General features: G+C 37.2%; 1 protein-coding gene across 5 annotated transcripts in view; it reads right to left on the reverse strand.

The window, feature by feature from the left end:
• LAMA2 (laminin subunit alpha 2) overlaps positions 1-24437 on the reverse strand; it is a 362981-nt gene that overhangs the window by 230106 nt on the left and 108438 nt on the right. For all 5 annotated transcript variants that reach the window (XM_065833304.2, XM_065833299.2, XM_065833305.2 and 2 more), the window contains exon 4: positions 18427-18669. In XM_065833304.2, the coding sequence (XP_065689376.2) occupies positions 18427-18669 (243 nt within the window). The remainder of the gene's footprint in view (positions 1-18426; positions 18670-24437) is intronic.

Here is a 24437-nt window from a genome sequence, read left to right on the forward strand (position 1 = left end):
GCATGGTAGCCTGCTTCATACAGTAGTCAAAACAACATGCTAACAACAAGTTGAAGGCAAGCATACCTAATACTTCCTCAGGGACTTCCTGAGCTATAGAAAGTTTCCACACCTTTAGTAAGCCTCAAAGGATTTCCATGAACTTACTCAGTCTCACCTTAAATCCAGGTCACCTTTTAAAATCTACATCTGTCACATAATAAGGATTTTCTCACTTCACTTACATGTTGTAGGGAAAAAGATCCTTCTTCTGCTTGTTTTAAACCTACCTCCTACTAAATTCACTTAATACTCCCTTGTTCTAAAATGGGAACAAAGGACTAGACGATCTTTCGAGGTCCCTTCCAATCCCTAACATTCTGTGATTCCGTGATTCCACCAGCTCTATTTTTCATTAAATTTCTTTAATACTAATTAGCTTGGCACAGGTATCAGGCTTCCAAATCTGTAGTAGTTTCCTTGGATTCCTGGTATTTCATTTGACACTCCACACTCCCCAGTTACTGAGAATATTTGTAAGCGAGGGGTTAAATAATAACTTGTAATTCACCTATTTCAGCCTTGAGTTCCTTTTCACTATCCAATTTATCAATTATTTCTGTGCCTCTTCAGTTAACAACCTAGTTTGTGACTGCTTCTCCAACTCCTCTCCTGTAAATAATGTTTCCAGTGCAGAAATCATCCTGACAGTTTCTATAGAAAATATGATTCAAATCATTAATTTAGTTTTTCAGCAATGACCTTATCTTTCTTGAATGCTCTTTGATCATCTCTCAGCCCACCAATTTGCTGGCAGACTTCTTGAATCTGATGTGTTTGAAAAAAAGGTTTATTTCAACTTCATACTCAGTCACTCAGAATCTTTTTCACATCTTCGTTGTGGTTTAACATTTCATTTGCTGGAGCTAATTTTCTTACCTCCTTGTTTGGAGGAAAAGACATTATTTCCATTCATAAATGATGCCAGTTTACTTTTAATAAGTATTATCTTTCCTTAGTTTATGTTGTAGGATTTTTTGAACCATTCTTAAATGTAGCATGCATGTGTGTGTAACGCAATCGTTAAATGAACTTGAGGCTGTCTGAAATTATTTTAGCTGTTTGACCATCTTTTATATTTTTTAATTGTATTTTCGCAGATTTTATTGCCTGCGATGTTGCATTTTGAGCATTTTCTTGATATGTTTTACAATAACAATTATTCAACAGTTAATAGTCCTAACCAGGATCTGTGCTCTGTTTCAGACTAAATCGTGGGTTCCTTTATTAACTGCACCAAGAACATTCAAGTGTTTAAGAAATAGTCTTTTGCATTACATTCTATTCTGACACCTACACAGGCTGCCAAAGGGTTACAGAAGGCTGATATTATATTCTAAGCCTTCCTTTGGCAAGACCCACTCACTTCTACACCTCTGTTTGAGCAATTGCCAATATAACATTAGACCTACACTGTCCCAATTCAGTTGCTGAATTTTACTTCCTAGAGATCTCATACACCATTTCATTTCTGCTGACTTTCTTATTTCATGTTAGTTCATAGTGCCTCTCTTCCACGAGCCCCTTAGTCATTCCTGAACAACTGCTTGTTTCTGACATGCCTATTGTGTCATTTCTTTCCAACACACTTTAAGAGTAAGCATTCACTAGCAGAGCTATAAACCTTCCTCAGCTGCAGGTTATGGATACTTTTGCAGGTACTGGGGCAATACTTGGATGCATTCAATCCTAGCTTCTGTAACAAAGACACCTGAGAGGACTTGCAATGTGCTTCAGCCAGATGACTGTCAGACCATCCAGACATACGATCAGAAGTTCACAACACATCTCCTTGAGTTTCAGGCACTAAGAAGTGACAGATGTAGCCTAAGAAACTTTCTGTCATTTTTGGCATTAGACAAATCTCATATACTGATGAACATGGACTTATTTAGACTGCACTTTAATGGGTCTTCAGAAGAGAGAAAAGTATCACCCTGCAGCCCACCACTGTACACTTCAATATACTGAGACTTCTCAAGGCTAAGCAATCTCAGCCTTCTCAGCCTCTACCTGTAGGGCAGATGTTTCAAGTCCTTAATCATCTTCCTAGCTATTTACTTGACTTGCTCCAAAATGTCTACATCTCTCCAGTACTGAATACCCCAGAACTGGACACAGCTATCCAGGTATGCTCTGACTACTGCTGAGCAGATGGGGAATGATCACCTCCTCAGCCTGCTGGTGACACTCTAACTAAATGCAGCCCAGGATACTGTTGGCAAGGACACACTGCTGGTGTATGTTCAACTTGGTGTCACTTGCTGCTTCTTCCTGATCCTCCTGGGTGACTTAGGCACAGCTGGCTCACCTGTCTCATTGAACAGAGCTCCCAGGCTATTCTCTGCTACCAGACACCTGCAGGCAGAGAAGGAACCTTCCTCCTGGTGTTGGAAGTCACCAGGTTACAGCCTTCACCAACATGGGTGTTTCTATTTCTGAACGCACAGGCACAGACTCTGCCTGCCTTTATTTTGGTGCAGTTGTGGCTTCATGCTGCAGAGTCCCAGACAAAAAGCAGTTAATCTCTTTCCTGTCATCTCTGATGTTGCACAGTCTGCTGTCATCCTCCTGCAGTTCTTTTATTTGGAAATGCAAATCCCCAACCAGAGCAGACATTCTGCAGGCAAGGATGCCATATCTTTTTGCCTTAGCAAGACATCCCAGACAGTTCATACAGCCTCAGATGTGAAAAGGTGGTTCCTCCCTTGGGAACTCGACCTGAGTTGAGGACTCTGCTGTACAAGGGGAAGTTGCTCCAGTGGGTGCTGCGAACTGTGCCCAGACTGTCTCACCACTGTCCTTCTGTGCACGTTTTCACATGAAATGAGGTGCAAATGTGTAGCATGTTAGCTGGCTCTGTTGCTTTACTTAATGCAACAGTAAAAATGCTGCTGCTTTGCATTAAAGTGTATGATCAACTGCTAAGTTACTTAAAATTAACACACTTTAATAAAGTTCAAAAGAATTTTAAGTATGCACAGTGTTCTCATTCAATTTTAAAATATCCATGTATGAATCCAAGTGGTGTATTTTTCTACTCAGAACTTTGGTATTTGGAGTTAGTTACCATGCCAAGCAATTCAAGTGCAGTCAATCTCAAGCTGTTTGTAGGATATAAAAAACTCCAGCTGTTTGGCTATGTGGCATGGAGTTTTTATGTTCACTTTCAAGAAAACAGCATTGCTAACCAGTATGCTTTTCACTATATACTGAATGTAAGATAAAGCAGAAGACTTCTTTCTTTCATAAAAAGTGAAGGTTACTTAGTGTAATTTGTCACAAAGATGGAGCAGGAACACCATCACTCTACAATAAACTTTGGCTAGTAGTGGTGAAGAACTCCCTTTGTTCAAGTACTCAGTAGCTTAATTTGGACATCATCAAGATGGTGGGCTGCAAGCCTAACAGTGGTCTGAACTAAAATGTTGTCAGGAAAGGTCAATTTCTTACTAAAATTTAACCTCTGACAGCAGCATAAAGGAGAGAAAAGCTTCTGTCCTTCACAAAAAGGCTTGCTATTTGATAATCAGCAGTGGAGAAGACAGATGTGTCAGTCTTTAAAAGATTTAATGAGAAAGGTACTCCATGATTTACACTCTCAAGTTATGCAAGCACATCAATATGAAGATGGACAATGCTGAACATCATTTTTTCCACAGGTGATTCCATAGCTTTAATTATCTGTTGCAAATAGCTCATTTACAGTAGAACTAAAGTTACTGTTGATTAATTAATCTCCTGGCACCTTATATTTAATCCCTAAAGAACAAATCCTAGTGCAAGCCCTAACCTATCACTAAAATCGGTTTCAAAACCAGAATAGTAGATGGAAGCATATGTCAAAAGTCAGCATCCAATTTTTCATCATAAAAATGTATTTATGATAATTTTATAGAAGAAATAGTGTATTTGGCAAGTTTTGCTGTATTTCTAATAAATATCTCACTATCTTAATAAATTAATGGCTTAGTAAGTGAAAGCACAACTCCCTTCTGTGCCTTGCTAATGAGTACAAGAGCTGCTTGAAATGTAGTGCTTAAACTTGCATTAAAATGTCAAGGGCTATGCATGTCAAACTCTATCTCAACTAACTCATTCCCCCTAAGAATACAGGCAAATATCAGCTTAACGAACTGTTTAGCAAATACTATTGTGTCATTGACAACTAAAACTTACAGCTTAAGCTAAATAAGGCTTCATCTCTTCAGTTCTGATTAACTTACTTTTGTCATTTTCTTCTTTCCAATTTCACTTGAAACTTAAATTGCTTATTCCAGCCACTGTTTTTCTATGGTTCCTGTAATTCTCATGCTTGTTATTTTTAGACAAGAAACAATTTGTCAAAGACATCGTCTTGAATACTTTTAAACAGACTGTATTATCAGAGAAATAGTTATTAATAAATCACAGAATAAGGAATTTAATTACCTTGAAAGTATATTTGTCATTCCAAGCTTTTATTTTCTTTTTGTTACTGTCTTAACTAAGTGGAAACATAACACCACGATGTAGTTTCAGCAACAGTCATGCATTCTGCAGTCCATAAGGAATTCAGACAAGATACAAGGCCTGGAATACTGTACTTGCACACAACTATGATCGTTTGTGTTCTACTGGCTCTTCAAAGTGTACTGGCAAGTGAGATGCCATCTCTTAATACAGTGAAACAGTATTTTGTGCTTAGTGATAACTAACAAGATAGCTGGAGAAAAAGTTAAAAGCTTGACTCGTACAGGAATGTTTTCAAAGATGAAACACTGAACCAGTATTTTTAAAAGTTATCTACAAGCAGGTAGATTTGCAATGTGCTATACATTCTAACACATAATAACGCAGGTGACTTATGATTTTAAATCATCAAATGGTAGCTGTTTTAAATTTCACCGTACACAACAGTGGTCTGACCTCTGATGCCTGAAAATGTGTACAATCACTGTCATTCTGGGTTACGTTTTATCAGTGTCATGCAGCTCCTGCATAACGTATTGGCACTTAAGCAAGCAGAATAGAATGAGAAGCAAAGCCACATGAACTCAGTGGCTCATGCCAACTGCACCTCTAGGTGCATAGCAATTCTGAAAATTATGTTAGTCTGGGTTCTGGTCAAGCAGAGGTAAAACACACTGGCATTACCAAGTTAAATGCTACTGCCTATCTGCTTAAAGGATGAAATATCACAGTATGTTTGGGATTGGAAGGGACCTCAAAAGATCATCTAGTCCAATCCCCCTGCTGGAGCAGGAACACCTAGGTGAGGTCGCACAGGAAGGTGTCCAGGCGGGCTTTGAATGTCTCCAGGGAAGGAGACTCCACAACCTCCCTGGGCAGCCTGTTCCAGTGCTCTGTTACCCTCACTGAGAAGAAGTTCTTTCTCAAATTTAAGTGGAACCTCTTGTGTTCCAGCTTGATCCCATTGCCCCTTGTCCTATCATTGTTTGCCACTGAGAAGAGCCTGGCTCCATCCTCGTGGCACTCACCCTTTATATATTTATAAACATTAATAAGGTCACCCCTCAGTCTCCTCCAAACCAAAGAGCCCCAGCTCCCTCAGCCTTTCTTCATAAGGGAGATGCTCCACTCCCTTAATCATCTTTGTTGCCCTACACTGGACCCTCTCCAGCAGTTCCCTGTCCTTCTTGAACTGAGGGGCCCAGAACTGGACACAATATTCCAGATGGGGTCTCACCAGGGTAGGAGGACCTCTCTCGATCTACTGACCACCCCCCTTGTAATACACTCAAGGATGCCATTGGCCTTCCTGGACACAAGGGCACAGTGCTGGCTCATGGTCATCCTGTTGTCCACCAGGACCCCCAGGTCCCTTTCCCCTACAGTGCTCTCTAATAGGTCATTCCCCAACCTATACTGGAACCTGGGATTGTTCCTGCCCAGATGCAGGACTCTACACTTTCCCTTGTTAAATTCCATCAGGTTATCCCCCACTCAACTCTCCAGCCTGTCCAGGTCCTGCTGGATGGCAGCACAGCCTTCTGGCGTCAGCCACTCCTCCCAGCTTAGTGTCATCAGCAAACTTGCTGATAGTACACTCAATTCCCTCGTCCAAATCGTTAATGAATATATTGAATAATATTGGCCCCAGTACTGACCCCTGAGGCACTCCACTAGATACTAGATCTGTCAAACCCAGTCTTCACAAGTACTCAAAAAGCACAATATAAGAACCTAAATTATTTTTTTTTAAAAGCACTGAAGCTAGATGGCACGTTATCTTAAGCGGGACAAGTAACTCCAAACAAAAGACTCAACCAGGAAAGTTATATTTTCCTGCAGATTATAATAAAAAGCAGTCTGATCCACAAGTTTAACTAAAAAGGATTCTGACCATGCCAAACTAAACAATATTAAAAACCAAAACAAAACAAAAAAAAAACCCATCACCCATCCACCCATCCTTTCCTACCAAGATATTATGATTTCCCTTATTCATTATGATTGTGCTAAAAACTGATGGCACTTTCCACTACATTGTTTCATGAATGAGATGTGCTATGAGTGCACTGTGGAAATAGAGAGAAATTACTGTCAGAACAGAATGGTGACCAGTAGAAAGATAATCCACAGGAACTTGTCCAGCTGTAAGCAGTTGCAAAGGGCTGCCAAGCACAACTGCTGATGTAAAAGAGGGAGAATGTGAGGATTTAAGCTGTTCAAAGAGTAAACAAGTACATCTGCTCCTGAATGTTATCGTTAAAATAAACTGCAGTAATATGCTTTACATTACTGCAGCATTCTTGTTTTGAAGTACAGCTCTGAAGAGATTTGAACTGGTGAAATTTCAACAAAAATTTTTAGTTTTGGTTGGGTTTTTTTTTTTGCATTGCAGACCCATATGTGGAAAAGCCCATTACAATTACTGTGCAGTGCTGGAGTCCAAGTTCTAGCAAAACCTGTGTCATATCATTTGGAACATGTGCTGATGAATGCTATTGAAAATCAGATCGGATCCCTTTGAATGGGAAGTGCCTTGAAAATCATTTACAATACTTTGAAAAGAAAGAATAAATAGGACACTTGGCTGTAGAATGCAATAAACTTTGATCCAACTCTGAACCTGATCTTTTGAGAGTTGGAGATATTTTACAGGGGCTAATATGAGTCAGGAAAAAAAAAGTCAGTTTCTAAGTAGCACAGAATGAACACCCCAGGCCAGGAATGCTATAATAAATCTTCTGTAAAACACAGGAGATTAAAGAATTATGTGCATGAAAACAATTTTAGTTTTTGTTCCTAACATTAATTGTTGTTAAGTTACAAAAATACTAGTGCTTACTTTGGCTACAAAAACTAAACTTGGAAAGTTTGTGTTGAACTCTCAACTATTTGGGGTTTTTTCAGATTTCACTAATGATATATGATATTAAATAATATGACAGGTATAGTAAACTAAAGTACTGGTTTTGGCTGGGATAGAGTTAATTTTCTTCATGGTGTCTTGTGTGGAGCTATGTTTTGCATCTGTGATGAAAACAGTGTTGATGATACACGGATGTTCCAGCTATTGCTGAGCAGCACTTGCACAGCATGAAGGTCTTTTCTGCTTCTCAGACCGCCCCACCAGTGAGCAGGCTGGGGGTGCACAAGGGGTTAGGAGGAGGCACAGCTGCGAGAACCGACCCCAGCTGAGCACAGAGATGTTCCAAAGCATATGACATCGTGCTCAGCAGTAAAAGCTGGGGAGCAAGTTTGCCAGGGCTATTAAACTGTTCTTTTAAAACTATTCTTCCTTCAGATGTTTAGCCAACTTCTTTTAAAACAAAGACAAGCTCTACTGTGGCTCCTCCTGTATGTCTCTCCATATGGAGCTCAAGCCACAGAATTCACTTACTGTCCTTGGCATTCCTGTTATATCTCAATTGTCTATTGGTTTTGTTATTCTGATAGCTTGAAAAAACTTCTCATGTTGTTGTTTTAGGTCTTCAGCACAATGATTATCTTGGTATGGAAGGGGATATCATTTTCGTTCTTGCCCTTTCTTTTGCCTTACTGTGATTTTATGTTAATTTGCAAAATTCCTGCTTTGTTCGTTGGGAGAAGATGTTTTTATATGATGTCTTTTGGTTTCTAACACATATATACTCATGTATTTTATCCTGCTACTCTTTTGGATAGTCTAAGATCTATTCTTTTTTATAAGTGGCAGGCATAAACTCCTCCATATTTAAGAAAACATATACAAATATATTTCCACCTTTAGAGATCACTTCAGCTTTTTGACTGTCTTTCCAAATTTTCTAAGGAGCACATCAAATAGTGAGAATATTATTGACACTTTACAGAACAGTCTTTAAATACCAGTATTTTGAACTAGCCTGTCTTGTGTTCTTCTCACAATGTTTTGAGTCACTTCCCTTATTCCGAGTTTTCCAATTCGACTGCTTCTTGGAAGAACATTTAATGGTGGTCAAAAACCAGCCTCTACACTCCATTTATGACAGCCAGCCAGCCTATGGGAAGCTAACCACAGATTACTTTTTCACTACAGTGTGTATTTTTGTCTTTGTTCTTGCCTTCACAGCCTCCTTAGTTTTACCACCTTGATTAAGCAGTACTGCAGTCCTAACTTTTTTCTGCTCCTACTTGGGCATGAAATACCAGTTTTCTCAGACACAGTGTTGTTTGCTGATACAATTTGTTCACTTGGCTCTATGACTTCTTCATTTATGCATTCCAGAGTTTAGACCTCAATCAAAGAATTTGTACATTGATATTACAGTGTCTCATTGACAAACTTTCATTCTATTGATGTCCTGTGACATTTACAATTTAAACTGAAAACTCCAGGTAAAATATGCTGTTGAGTTTTTATTTTCTTTCACATGGAATTCCTTTGCACTGCCATGAAAGCATACCTGCATCTGGCCTCAGGCTGACCTATTCATACATCCCTGCTTCAGTGAGATTTCATTGATCAAAATTACTCCTTCATGTGGCCCATCTGGATTTTAACAAATTCTACCTTTAAAAAAACTTATTCATTCTTTAACAATACAGGATTTTACTATTTAAACATTAAAGAATGACTCATCTTGAACTAAGCACTCTCTAGATTTCTCCCAGCCCCTAGTTTTAAATTATCTTAAAACCTTTACTGCTTCTTCCTCTCTCTTCTCTGCCATCTCTCAGATGCTTATCATCCTTACCATGCCTGTAAGCCCCTCTCTGCCTTTGGCCACCACATTCATTAAAAACAAGAATTAAGCTATTCTTTCTTCCATTAATTACCCATGACTGTTAACAACCACTCAAAATAGAAAAAGACCAAAAGATCTTGGAAAGTTGTGTTATAATATTCTTATCCCAGAGCAATAACCCTACAAAAAATGCAATCTAGCTAAGGTAAACAAATGGTCATGGTTTTACCTCCTAGTGGAAAATGTTTACAACTAGTATTTCATTTAAGCAAAATTTCCTATTAAGTATTTCTGTTGTGTGGGTAAGGTCTTCAAGTATCCGTTTCCCCATCCCAAAACCACTACTCGCTGCAGATCTTCAGTTTCCCTAATCAAGCAGAAGAGAAAAATCTCACCAAGTCACCAAGTACCCAGTGTTCTTGTTTCCCTGCCAAAATGTAGTCTTCCACTGTCCAAAAATTAGCTACCAGATACAACAAGAAGACAGGTTTAGACATTACAAGTAAATACCAAGACCTTTTACCTCTGCAACACTAAAAACAGTATGTTGAATTAAAAACTACACTTAATGGCATGAGTCCTCCTTTTATGATTTGGAAAAAACACAATAGATCTATATAAAGATGTGCAACACTCCTCTTTTCAGTAAGCATTGTGATCAATAAACAAAAAAGGTAAATCATCTAATCAATTTGACGCTTCAAACTGAAAGACTGCTCTGTATAGTACACACTTTGTGTATTGCAACTTCAGTACTTTTTAAGTCTTATGATTCAGATTATTAAATAGGTTTTATTTTTTTCCAGAAATGGTCGAAATTACGACATGAGTTTCTGCTCAGGGACAGAAGGCATGCCAAGACAGAAAAGTGGACTGTCTGACTAACTGCACAAAAGAAACTTTCATTCCAACTTGGCCCACACAGATGTACCAGTAAATACCCTTCCTCTTGCTTTTAAAATATTGAGAAACTGCTGTATGACTTATATATAGTTTTCCACAGTTGTTTCCTCTTTGGTGCATAATTTAGAAGAACATTATACATTTTATATTGTCTGGTTTTTCTATAATATTAAATATCAGAAACTCAACTTCAATATGAACTATCAACTTACAAATATTGCCATAAGTCTTGCTTTTCTTTTCTCAGGCAACAATTAACAGTGAATATTGCTACAATGCAATTATAAAATTGCTGACTTGAAAGAGTAGTTGTACAAGATTTGAATAAATTATTGTGAAGACTATTCCCATCATGCATAATAAAATCATTTAACGTTGCCGCAAATCACATTCTAGAGGTTTTCAAAATTCTCCTGTGATATTGAGAATGTATGTCAAATGTTCACTTTGTTTTATTCTTTTACATATCTATCATGTCTATTAGGAAATCAGGAAATGTTAATTTTTATGTTAGTGAGGCGATATAGTATTGTGTACAAGGAATATGTAAAATGTATCCATTTATTTGGCAGTCACTTGTTAAATGTCTGGTTTTTTTCCCCTCAGATCAGCTACTCAAGTTTAGTTTTTCTAAGTCAAATAAAAAATATAAAAACCAGAAAGAAAAAAAAAAAAATTGATCTTTGTTCAAACCTCAAATCTGTTTTGCTTTCTTTTTCTTTTTTTTTTTTTTAACTGTTTCTTTTGTGGTTGTTCTAACTGGAAATCTTAGACCACCTGAAAGCTTAGGTGCCAGAATTCCTGAAGAAAATCCATACTCTGTTCCTTCTTAGTAGACACAAGTAACTTTTTAGGCTAAGTTATGCTTTCAAAACACTCAATACAGGAGACTCACAAGTAAAAGTTACCACAGTCATTTCACTGAGGCCAGTCATGCAAAAAAAGATGATATCCAAACCCATGGCTTGACCAAAAGATTTCCTGAATCTGCTGTAGCCAGAAGGTGGGGGTGGGAGGGGAAGTAAGCAAAACATAAACCAAGGCCAACAGGGAGAACAAAGTATGATGCAATCCAGAATGTTAACCAGCGACTGTCTGACCACTCAAGTGGTGTAACATTGATTTAAATGACATAAACAGTCCTCCCAAAAGACCTGATCCAAAGGTTATTGGCTTCAGTGGAAAGATCTTTAATAATAGGCACTATTTTTCTAAGGATCCTGTTGGCTGTCCACATTACTAATCACTACAAAATACTAACTGTGCAGGTAAGACAGAAAAACATGAAAATAAGAATGATCCTAAGATGATAAGACACTTGGATCTCAGGCCAAAGAAAACCTGATTCGTTGTTTTTTACAAAATGAAGCTACACCACTTGTCTAGATAGTCTGACTAAAAGTATACTAAAAACCTGGTAATCAGGACATATTCTTGGATGCAAGGACTGCATATGATAAAATCTCTGCCAGCTGAAGTTTTCTTTTGCTGTCACATGCCCTCCATTCACAGCTTCGTGAAATTTGTTTTCATGGTCTTTGCAATTTTTTAAAAAAATTAAAATGATCAAATAAAATGTATTCTTTTTGCATCACACGGAACAACTCATATTGGTCAAAACCAAAATTTCCCTTTCACTGTTAAAAAAAAAAATTTGAATAATTTAAAGTTATTTTTATTCAACCTGTTCAGATGTCAAGCTGTTCACAGAATCCTATTTTGGAATTTATAACTCAGGCTGCATTCATTAGTCTTTGTCTAATGTCTTGGTCTAAACTGTGATGCTGAAAGTAGAACCAGCTTAGATTTCTGAAGAGTTTCATCCATTAAGAATAGATTGTTACCTAGTTTTTTGTATCATCCATTTTTTTTTGCAATGACAATATATCAACAAAATACTGGCACAAAACAGTATATCCCCATAACCACAAATACTCCAAGGAAATGCACAGAGATGCACATAAAAAATATGGAAATTTAGCATACTCATGAGAAATGCCTAGGGCGATTGCAGCTGAGGGCATGGAGAGAGATATTACTGGCATTACTTTTCGCTGTACAGATGCTTTTTCTACATCTTGTGTTATTGAAAAGAAACTTATGACTGTTATTCAAGTGGAATGGACAGTTCTGACTCTAGAAAATTATTTCACAGTAAATTCAAGATGCTGAATGCAGGTTAAATGCTGAGAGGATCAAATTAGAAACAGGAATTATAAAGACAGTATCAATACTGCAATCCACAAACTCTTATGTATTTTTTTTAGAAACACTTTAGCACCTGTGTCATTTATTATTAGGAAAAAAGTCATCCCAAAATTTTCAGCTGGCAACTGAATACATTTCAATTTTGAGTACTTCTAAAAATTCTGACTTTCTGTCCTCTTAGTATTGACAGTCTAGTGAAATCCTAGTGACAAGGGATTAAATCTGGCTGTAGGGAGAATAGACTTAAGAGTCCATTTGTAAGACTGTTTTTCTTCCCTTCTGTGTGAACCAGTGAGACTACAGTGAATGGGACAAGCACTATGGTATAAAGAGGAGAAAGCTAGCAGGAAAACATTGGGAAGTAGCAGAGTTCAAGGTTCCCGGCATCACTGGTGTGAGAGAACAGCAAATCACCGGGAGGCGGGGGAAGTTCAAAGAGAGCTGAGACAGAGCAGAGAGACACATTTAAAAAGGGGCAGAGTGCTCCCATTCAAGCAGCACGGCAAGTATGGCAACAAAACCATCAAGGAACTTGTTTCTGTGTATTTTTTCTTCTTTACATGTTTAGTATACACTTTGAACTTCCACTTGACTGAAGAAAACAAAGACTAACGAATGTGCTCATACAGACTAGTCATTATTACTGCAGAAATGCTTTTTTGACCTCGCACTTACATTGCTACCATCATAGGAGAAGTACGAGGTTAAGCATTTGAAGAAGCAGCAGTGAAGCATCATCTTCACTGCAGTATTGTTCTGGCCACTGTAATAACAGTGACAGGAACACTCATTTGCAGAAAAGGAAGGAGACAGGTTACTTAATTCCCACCATATCTCCCTTCTCTGTCAGACCTCTGCTTCAGCCTTAGTACTGGCTACAGCCATACAGCAGGCAGGAAGAAGTTTCTTGTTGAAGGTTAGCGTCAGGACCCAGTGAATCTTACGCTCTGTTGTTCACACAGACTGCTCTTACCAAAATCTTTCAGTCTCTAATTCACCTTTGTGAACATGGAAAGAATACCATGCAGTTTATGAATCAACAGTTAGTCATCTCAGAAACACTTCATAAGCATGATGTATCTGTGTTAATATTTCTGAAAATGTTGCCAAGTACTTTTCATTTAACACTAGATATTGTTTAAAACAAACAAACACAAAAACAAAAAAGGAAGAGACTATAATAGACCATTTCAGTTGGAAGGGACCTACAATGATCATCTAGTCTAACTGCCTGACCACTTCAGGGCTAACCAAAAGTTAAAATGTTGTTAAGTTAAGGGCATTGTCCAAATGCTTTCTAAACACTGATGGGCTTGGGGCACCAACCACCTCTCTAGGAAGCCTGTTCCAGAGTCTGACCACCGTCTTGGTAAAGAAATGCATCCTAATGTCCAGTCTAAACCTCCTCTGGCACAGCTTTGAACCTTTCCTAAATGTCCTATCACCAGATCCTAAGGAAAAGAGCTCAGCACTTCTCTCTCCATGTCCCCTTTTCGGGAAGCTGTAGAGAGCCATGAGGTCACCCCTCAGCATCCTTCTCTCTGAACTAGACAAACCCAGAGTCCTCAGCTGTTCCTCACAGGACATCCCTTCCAGCCCTTTCACCAGCTTTGCCCTCCTCTGGACACATTCAAGGACCTTCACATCCTTCTTAAATTGTGGGGTCCAGGACTGCAAACAGTATTGAAAGTGAGGCCACACCAGTCAGAACATCTGTCTAGTATTCTCTCTTGCTCAGGAAGCAATATCTGAAATTCCTCCTGAGAAAATTTGCTAAGATGATGATAAGACATGACGTTTCTCTAGCGTTAATTCTTAGACAGAACAAGGTTAAGGTTTCACGCTGCAAAATCCTAAACTCTCGTAAAGGCCTGCACAAATATTACATGAGCAACATATGCTTTCAGAAGAAATAGGGAACACATATGGAAATTTAATTTAATACCTTCCCAGAATAAGAGTTTTTTTCTTCTTGGCTTCTTATGGAAAGCAAGTGCTTTCCTAGCAGACTAATTAAACCTTCCTCCCACTGTCTTCACTGGATTTGACTTTCAATCTCTGCTTGCACAGAGAATTGCATTATATTTAAAAAAAACAAAACGATTATTTTTTGACCTAAATATTTTTGACCTAAATTTTTTCTTCTAGCCTATACAAAATACTCTAAGTCTATTCTCTGAAGAATACTTTTTCTAAGTGTAACCTTCTGCTTGATTTCCTGTCAAATACAGGTCAGGTAAAACGTGTCATTTTCTATGAAAAGATATACATTGTCCTAACATGTTACAGTGATCAATCGGAGCACCTGAAGTCTTCAGAGGGTTCAACTTGGAAAGATTTGCAAGCCAGAGGGAAGATTACCATGTATTGAAATACAAATACTACATATGATGGTTCAAACAAGTGTTGACTAAAAGAAATCTCCACACACTCTTACAAAAAAAAAAAAAAAAATTGACCTTGAAAGTTAATGTCCAGAGCCTTACAACCACCTAGACATCAAGGTAAAGAAGCCCTCACACAAATTGTAGTTTGGCAGAAGAAGAAAGATTTCAATTAAAAAAAGGAACAAACTAGATGTAAACATCAGAGGCTCCTGTGTCAGGGAAGTGAAGCAAAAATTGCTATGGTAACCACTAATTTTAATTCTCAACCTAACGATCATGTGAGGAAATAAAGAAAAAAAGAAATACCATTCTTATCTGGTGCTTAAGTAAATATGAAAATGTCACAAAATGGGCATTCTTACTTACCCAAAAATAGCAGCCTCCTCCTTTCCTTATATAAATTACTCTTTTTCAGTTAGTGCCCCAAAAAGTTACCATTAAAGCAAAAAACACCAGTTTGGTAAAAGTTAATGAGTAACTCTTTAATATAACCGATCTGTTTCAGTTCTTTTTCTGTCTTGGGGACACTGAGACAGGGGAATTTGCTTTTTCATTTGGAAACAATATTTTGGGAAACTTTAGCATTTGCATTTATTGATGGTGTATCAGAAACATAAATGCTAAAAGTCTACCTTTGCCAGTGTGATAGAGACACTCTGGTCTTCCTATGATTTTTCCAGGCATCACTGATTTCAGACAGCATGGAAACTGGAATGCTAACAATCTTTCTGCATTCAAGTCCACACTCCTGAGAGAAATTTCCTTATTAGAGAATTTTTTTTTTTCATTCAGAATCTGTCACTATGCAATTTTCCATTAATTAATGAAAATATTCAGTAAAATTATTTTATGCAAATAACAGTCTACAGACTATTATTCACATTTCACTGAGCAAACTTAAAATTGTGCTATTTATACCAATCTGAAGATAAATTGCACAGGGTTTTTTTGTTTGTTTATTATTGTTTTGTTGTTGTTGTAGTTGATGGTGATTTTAATTCTGTGATTGGCTAAGAGAATATTACTGGTGCAAATATTATTTATATTACTATATATATATATGCTAAAACACTATTAAATGCCAAAAATATTTTGCTTAGATTAACATTTCTGTAAATACTCCAACCATCCACGTCACTGACTAAAACGTTTGTTGAAAGTATACATGAATATAATATATTCTGCTTTTTCTAAGACGACAAGTTTTAACTTAAGACAAAGACACTACACTGTAGATGTAGATTTGGCTTTGGAACCAGCTCATCAAGCTCTGCTCCTTCTGAACCTCATCAGGTTTCCCGAGTGTAAGCCAGAATAGTGTGCTTAAATAGCTCATGGGTTTTAAAGCAAAGGAAAGTTACTTAAATTACATTTGATAACTCTCTGAGTCCCACAAAATGTCTGTGATATCTGATATGTAGAACAAAAGTCCTAATCTGGAGCAAAAATAAATGATGTGCAGATGTAGTTCCACTGCAAGGCCAGGAGCCAGGCAAATATCACCTACAACACAATTGTAAGTAAATCTGATTTTGGTATGAATTCTATTATTTTTCATGTTATATGTTTGATGAAACATGAAAAAGAATTAACCTGGGATAATTCTGTGTTAATGCTGTGTATTTTAGAATGCAGTCTATAGTACTCAGACATATGGAACTAGTGTTTTACTTATGAAAATACTGTTAAAAACATAAGCTGATTAATTCAAACTGAATGATACTGTTCAAGTTAATACAAAAATTAAGCTTTAGGTTTTTCATTTCAAACTGTTCTCTCTCTACTGGGGCCATGTCTGAGGCTAATAACTATCTGTGTGAGATAAGATTAAGTTAGGATGGCCTAAACCACGTGCCTTTCATAACACATGCCTGTATCTAACAATTCCCCTTTCCCAAGTAGAATGGACCAGGTGCATTTCTCTCCTCAACATCTTATTCCCATTTAAAGAAACTATCAGATGTTGGTCATTTACTAGGTTCAGGACAGAACTCCAATTACAGCACATCAGGCCAAGTTAAAAATTATTATTTGCTCACTTAGGATCTAAATTAAGTTCCACTCAATTCAGCAAGACTTAAGCAAATATTTCAGTCACAGATACATGCAGACATGCTAAGTAAAAGCCCTTTGCTGTCTAATTCGACCAATGAAGAACACAAGGAGGCAATAGTTTAACCAAGAGGACAGCAAACCACCAGAAAAAATATTGTCTGCAAGAGAACTAGATAATCAAAGAAATTGAACAAAGTAAATTAAATTAATTATTGGAATAATTACTTTGGCATTATATTGTCAGTGCAGGCATGTTCTCCCAAAGAAACTGTAAAAAATGTCTTTGTAAGTGATAAACCGCTAACTGATGTTCTGTTCACCACTCAAAAAGCACCCAGCTGGAAACATTTTGAAAACATAGCACATATGTATGCACTATTTCTTTTAATATCACTTTATCTGCTCATGCTAGATTTTACAAGAACAAATACCCATTCAAATGGTATCATTACAAACACAAAGTGTTTGCTATGATTTTTCTTGGATATGCAACCAATTTCATATCTGATAACTCATATGAGGCTCCTTTAGATCCAAGCTCACATCTTTTTAAAGTGTATCAGCAGGATATTTTCATTGAAAGCTCTATTTTTCTATTTTTGCAGCTGGCATGGGGAGTTTCCTGTGAACTTAAACTATACATATATACTGGATATAGATCCAGTATTCAAAAATAATTGCATTAACAATTTTGTACGTGAATGTTGCTTTGCACATAGAGGAACAAAAGACAATAAGTTTATATCTCTTTATATGGAGATAAGCCATTAAAATAGTAGAACAGAAAAAATTAACAGAAGGATAAATACTGAGGCTAAAATTTCAGAGAACATTGTTAGGCATCAAAGAATCTGTAAATAAATAAATACTTCAAATCTAGTGCACATTCAAGTCATGTTATTTCCTTCAATTACCAAGTTATGTGCAAAGCAAGTGTTAGAAAATAATGTGTGAAAAAAATACAGTTGTCAGAATTTGGTACACAGAGCCTTCCCTCTCTTCACTTTAAGTGTCTGAAAATACTGTCTTTTTGGATACATTTGTTACATTTGCCTTGTTCTTTCAACCATAGTTACTCATTCTCACCTCCACCACATCTTTTCTATGCCCTCAGTTTAAACAAATGACTTGTCCATGATTCATGTGCCTGGGCTCCCCATGAAATAGCAGAGATCTCTGACAGGACAAGAATGAATAGGCACAGGCAGGGGCAGAGCATCAGCGACAAGCTCTTAAATAGACAGTAGATTAAACTCTGAGTAAATCATTACCATTTAACATCCTAGCTTGTACACAGGGAGTGAAAATAAGACCCAAAGAAAAATCTTTAAATGGCTTCACTGAGTCCATGATTTTCCCCAGTATTCTCACTTTTTTTCATAAGTGACATGGAAACACATTTCAAGAAGCTAAAGTTATCTAAAAGTACTAGTGCCTTGTTCTACCCAATAACTCTTATATCTTTTGGTTTACGTTGTAGAATATACTTATTAGAGCATACCTCATATGCATCTACATAGGACCACATAAGATCAGTTTTTTAAAAATGCAAATAGATCACCTCTCCATTTTTCAGGCATAGCAAAACACTCTGTCTACTCAAGTCAGATATTTGCCAATTAAACAAAGTCTTTTTTTTTCTGCCAATTTACGGTTCTTGGAATAACATCTGTTCTTACCTCTCCATTCTCCAGAGGATGGATCTTGGAATAATAAGAAGTGCATATAACTTCATCATCTTTTATATAGGATGGAGTTCCAGGACGGGGATGAATGTTGTAGCGTGTCAGGCACTCACTGTCTGTGATAGCATAATACTGCCATGGCTGATAGTCTACGCCATCCAGTGAGCGCTCTAATATCCAATTCCCAGGTCGAGGCGAGTTAGCTGCTTTCACAATAACATATGCAATCTGGAAAATCTGAAAAATAACCAAGTTGTTAAAATAACTGTAAATATATAATTATAAATTCATTTCAATTTCTTAATAACTAGTGAACTAGGAGCAGTATATACAATGATGTTTGATTTTTTTTTTCCCTAAAAATGCAATATGGCCTTGGAGTCCACTGAAGGTCTTTACAGAAATAAATTCTGCATTAGCACTTTTGAAAAAAGATTAGTTGCATTAGGGCAGAAGAGACTTCAAAAACAAAATTTAAAAGCACTCTAAATTCCATATAACTTAGTAGGTAATTGCTAAGCTGCAGTTTCAGTCAAATGTTTGCAAAGTTTGTTTTCAAGTATTTTCAGTTTGTAGAAGTGGTTTTGTTTCTATATGTGTATTTATAGATGTATACTTTCTGCAATGTTTAAGAGTTGCCAAACTCTGTTACAACTTTATTGCTGTTAAGAAAAAACACAGATTTAAGCAATTGAAATGTAATCATGTAATGCTGAAATCATTCTATAAAACATTCTTGTTTAAATCACATGACTCAGCACTGTGGCCATAAATAAGCTTTATAGGACAGAGGCACATCAAATATCACTATAAACAGAATGTAAGCATGTAATCAATGCTCACTATGGTCCACTTCACCTGCCTTTTCAAGTGATTTATCAAGGTTTCTTTCTGTTTACAGGCTTGCTGGAATGCAAGACACAAACAATACATTTGCAATTGCAGAATGACATATGTTAGTGATGCCTTTTTTTTTCTTTTTTTAACCTAGTAACATCTAGATGCTACAGAGGTAAAACTGAAGCTAGGGCAAGGAAACACCTATTTCCCTTTGAAAAGCAGAACATACAGCAACTTAGTGTTTTTAAGATATAGTGCTATGAGTCGGCACACAAGGATGCCAGAAGGTATCATGGAGAAAACAGTGTTGATTTAATACTTAATGATTTCTATATCTGAAAGTCATTGTAAAGAAGCTGCATGATTTAGACTTAGTCCACACAAAATCTGTTCTGCATATTTAGACAATCAACAATGCAGGTGGATGGAGGTCCTGCAGTAATCAATGAAAGACATAGTAGGAAGACTCGAATTGTTTTTCTAATAACCACCAGTATTATAATAAATTAAAAACTATGTTAAGTAGCAGAGTACTGCAAATATTACAGTACATTTGATGATAGATGATGAAAACACTGATCTCCAATTATCATTCCTGCCTTCAGTGTAGATGCCAAGAATGTGGTAAGATCCACAATAGCTTCAGTCAGGAAGTCAAATCGCTAACAACCAAAGTATTTCAGTGAGAATAAGAAGTGGATGAGGCTGTATTTATTTTGACCTGAAAAACATGCAAATAACTGTGCATTCATGGAGGATTATCTCAAGTTATCAATATTTTTCTTCAATAAGATAAAAGAAAATCTCCAGAGACAAGAAGAAACTTGTAATTCATTCTACTGTTTCAACAGGAATCACACAATCACTTGTCCTGTTTCACAAATGTTCTTTCCTCTCTTGAACTCATTTATAGATAGACTCCATTGCAGCCACAAATAAATATAACTACACTGAATCACAGTCATCAATACAGTTTACAATAAACGGAGAGAAACACAACATTAATATACCTCTCTAAACAGAGTGTGTGTATGCGCACACCCCAGTTAAGCTCTTTGAAATGAAAGAAAATAGCTGGAGTGTTTAATTCTTTATTATTTACTAAGGAAGGTAATGAGCAAAAGGTATGTTTTAAGGAACTAGTTAATCATTGTCCTTTGCATGAGTAAAGAATTCAATGTATTATAATGTAAATTGTTTTTTACACTAGCATGATCTAGCCAAACCACTTACGCACTTTGAGCTCCAGCTGTTCAAAATAGAGATTTCATTATAGGGTACTTCTAAATATTTTTCTTTTAATTTTAAATGAGCACTTTATCTCAAGTTCTCATTATAAGACTATTCCTCATATGTTAGTTGGATAACAACTACAGTTAAATACATTGCTAGGGCTTCTACCATGGAAGATCTCTGGTTTAGGACACAGCTGACAACAAATTCATAATCTTATGCGTGCATTTATAGTTTCCTTTGTGGAAATCCTAAAATTTAAAAAAACACTTCTCAGAAGATTCAATGTTAAATAATGTCTTTAGCCAAAAAAAACATTTAGCTCTGCAAACATCTTGGATACATCAGCTCTGTGGGGCCAAGAGGTGTAATCAACAGGAAGTCTTTTTTTTATTTGCTAGCTTTGAAACACTAGGTTATGTGGGAGAGTGAAACCTTCTACAGTTACTTTTCAAATTAGAGCCCTATTTCAATATCATTTCCTGCACATTCTGCTGAAGATTGGCTTGAAGTCTCATTTCTTACCTCTGGGACAGCATACTGTTTGACTGCAGTTTATTATATACCTTTGGCTTTGATTATTTTTAGCATACTTTGTAAATGAAACTGCAACAAAATTTTCTAAAAACAAAAACAAAAAACAAAACAAAAAACAGTAGTACTTAGGTCATAATGGGGTGAATATTATCTCTCTTAATCAAACCTGACATGAAAAAAGCTTAATGGAACTAAGAGAGTACACATTAAGGGTTGTTTTTAATTAATTTAATTCTATTTTTTAATTAGTTGTGTTTAATTAATCAGCCTGATCCAGACTACCAGCACTGTCCTAGCTTCTGAGAATTCCTGCAGTGGCTTCTGCAACACTGAGCTACTTGCAATGCAGTGACATGTGAAACATTTTATTTTCTTTTCCAAGTTTCTATTCACAAGTGGAACTGAAGGGCTGATTTGCATAAAACAAAATTATTTCCTGGATAGACAAATAGAGCTGGAATGAAACACAATAATGTTTACATGTTGGTAGGCTGCTAATGCTCATTGCAGTCAAGAGAAGCAAGCACATGCATCAAAAACATGGCCTGGTTGTTATTCCTGATCTTTCTGACTAAGGCTAGGCTGAAGAAAGTATAGGATGCTAATGCATGTTTCTTAGAAACAGCTTTTCTTTGGTGGACAGCTAGACTTGCAGAGATTTAGCACAAATCAGGAAGACGGTTGTCCCACCTTAGAGAGCTCCATTAGTCACTACCAGCTCATCACAGTGCTATGACACAGACAAGAAACCAGGCGTATTCCATGCTTCGATGCGCTTTCTAAACAAGTTGACAATAACAACTAGTGGAGAAAAAACAGACTAAAAATAATGGCAGTTGTGTGATGATTCTCTAAGCAAGTCAATGGCACGGAAGCAACATTGACTTTCCAACTGATTCTCCAGGTACAAGAGTAACCCTTCCTTTACTGTGGAGTTGCCGAGCAAATGGTGTTCTGGTTATGGTATTACAACCAGCTAGAGCTTAGTGGCATGAGAATACTAACACCAATACAGTCTAATGTATCACTGAGTTTTGCTGCGTGTGTTTCCACAATCATAAAAAAGTAAATCTGGTCAGCTTTCTGGAGCCAAGTTTCCGAGTAAATTGTAACGCTGAACTTCTGTTCCCACAGAGTAGTTGATGCAGCATGCTGGCTTACTTTTCAAGTAGCATCAATAAGCTGACAATCGTCAATTGATGTAATAATTATGCAATCTTAAAGCACATCTGGTTTTGTACAAATCCAATAGAATGTAACCCGGAGACCAAAGTTTGCTGATACAAATGTGAAAATGGTGCAATACCAAGCTGCCTAGTAACATGTAATAGTCCATGAACACAGCTGCCACAATGCAACTGGTGCTTTTTTCTACTTGCTCTGCTCATAGTGCAATTATGGTAGTGGGAGAGTAGTAGTCTAAATAGTCCTTTAAGTCTTTCCTAAATTACAGACAAGATAATCCTCAAGATGAGAAACACAATGAGTCTTGGGTCTCATTTTCACTGGTAATTGTCTCAGCAGTGAGATCTGTGAAGCACATATTGTGAGGCGCAGCTCCTTAAGGTATAGCATTGTATCTTCTTATGAATGCCTCATAAGACATAGAAAAGCGCATCCTACTACACAGGATAATTTGCTACACTAATATTATTCAGATAGAGCTGAAGTGAATCATTAATCTGCACAGAGTTTGCTAGTGAAGCAGGAAATCTCATCGTGCCTGACTCCCACCTGCGCTTCCATTTAAAAAAATAAAACCTTCAGTTAGAAACGGTTCATGTAAGTCAGAATATCATCAGAGAAAAAATACAGTACCACACAATTCTATAGAATTATTTCCATTTCATCTTCTCAACTGAAGAATGTAATAGCTCTAATGGAGGCTTCCATCAGCAATCTGGTGTAAACCATGTATCTACTTATTTATTGTAATTATATTACATTGTTGATTATTATTCCAGTTCATTGCTCAAGTAAACATGGCATTCTGCTATTGAGAAGAGTGCAGAATTTCAGCAAGGGTTTCTTTCCTTACAGGCTGGCATAAATCTTGTTAAAACTTGGGGCTTTAAACATCCTATAGATTCAGTTAACCAGACATTTGATAGCGCTGTTAGGATCAGCAAAGCACTGCAGACACCCCTTGTCCCAGTGCGAAATCCATTCGGATGCGTCAGCCGAGCAAGCGCTCTCAGAAGGCCAGCAGGCTAACAGGGGTGACTGGCTACAGGGGGGTATGACTCTTTAGCAGAAGCAGGGGAAAGAACATTTTTGGACTGCGTAAAACTTATTACAAGATGTGTTAAGCGGATGAGACTTACTATGGAACATTTAGGGGAGAGAATAAAAGCAGGGAAGCTGTGTGGGGTCATGGTGAATCAGGGAGGAACAGGTGTAAGATAGAGGAAAAAGGAGGTAAAAGGAACCAGTTGACTAAACAGTCAGCATCTTTGTCCTGACCTCAATCACTGAAGCCTGTCCTATTTCCTCATTAAATCCTATTTCTGAGTATCTTCCATGAAGGTGTGCTCCCTGTTTTGAGCAGATATGTGTGAACAAGAGTCAACTTCAAGTTCAAAAAGCCAGCAGGTAGAAGAGGTCTGAGTACCAGCAATTAGAGTAGGGCTGCCAATCTCCAAGGCTGCTCTGTTTGGGTGTCAGCAACAGGGGACACCAGCGAGGTCTGGAGCCAGCTAGTGATTGAATTATCTAAGGCCAGCTACTCTAGTGTTACATATTGGGTATGCATCCCTAGATAGACACATGCTCCTAGCAGACTTCAATCTTCATTAGCTGGAGAGGAAAAACAGGGTGAGGCAGCCTGTGCAGCGTCTGGGTGAGTGCTGAGTGTTCGCTTGGGTGCCAATAGGGCACTGGGGTCTATTTATGTTGCTCTGTACAGCCGTGTGTACGTTTCCCTTTCTCAGACTATGAGCTCTGCCTTGTGACAGTCTGAATATGAAGACAGAGCCACAGCAGTCTCCATCCATCAGGCTACCAGATTCATCATGTTCTAGTGCCTGGGATGATCAACAATCAGGAATCACAGTTCTAAGCAAATTCTCAGTGCAAAACAGTATTCCTTGATCATTAACTTCTGTCTCCACACTCCTATAAAAATGATTGTTACATGTTCATGACATCCTGCATCTCATTAATATCACATTTGCACTATTTTTCATTTTGGAATAGCTTCTTCTATAGGTTTTAGATATGAAACATATAAAATCCAACTCTTTCTGGTAGTGAGCTAAAGCAGAGGGATTGTGAGTTTGTGAAACAGCTCCTTGTGGTCTCAGAGACCAATATCAATATCTTAAAATTCTATGTGGTCCGTCATCTTTCAGTTCATATATGTTGTTAGGGATTACTGTTTGCATCAATTATTTATG

Source organism: Patagioenas fasciata, chromosome 3 (genome assembly GCF_037038585.1).
Source record: "Patagioenas fasciata isolate bPatFas1 chromosome 3, bPatFas1.hap1, whole genome shotgun sequence".
NCBI classification, from domain to species: Eukaryota; Metazoa; Chordata; class Aves; order Columbiformes; family Columbidae; genus Patagioenas; species Patagioenas fasciata.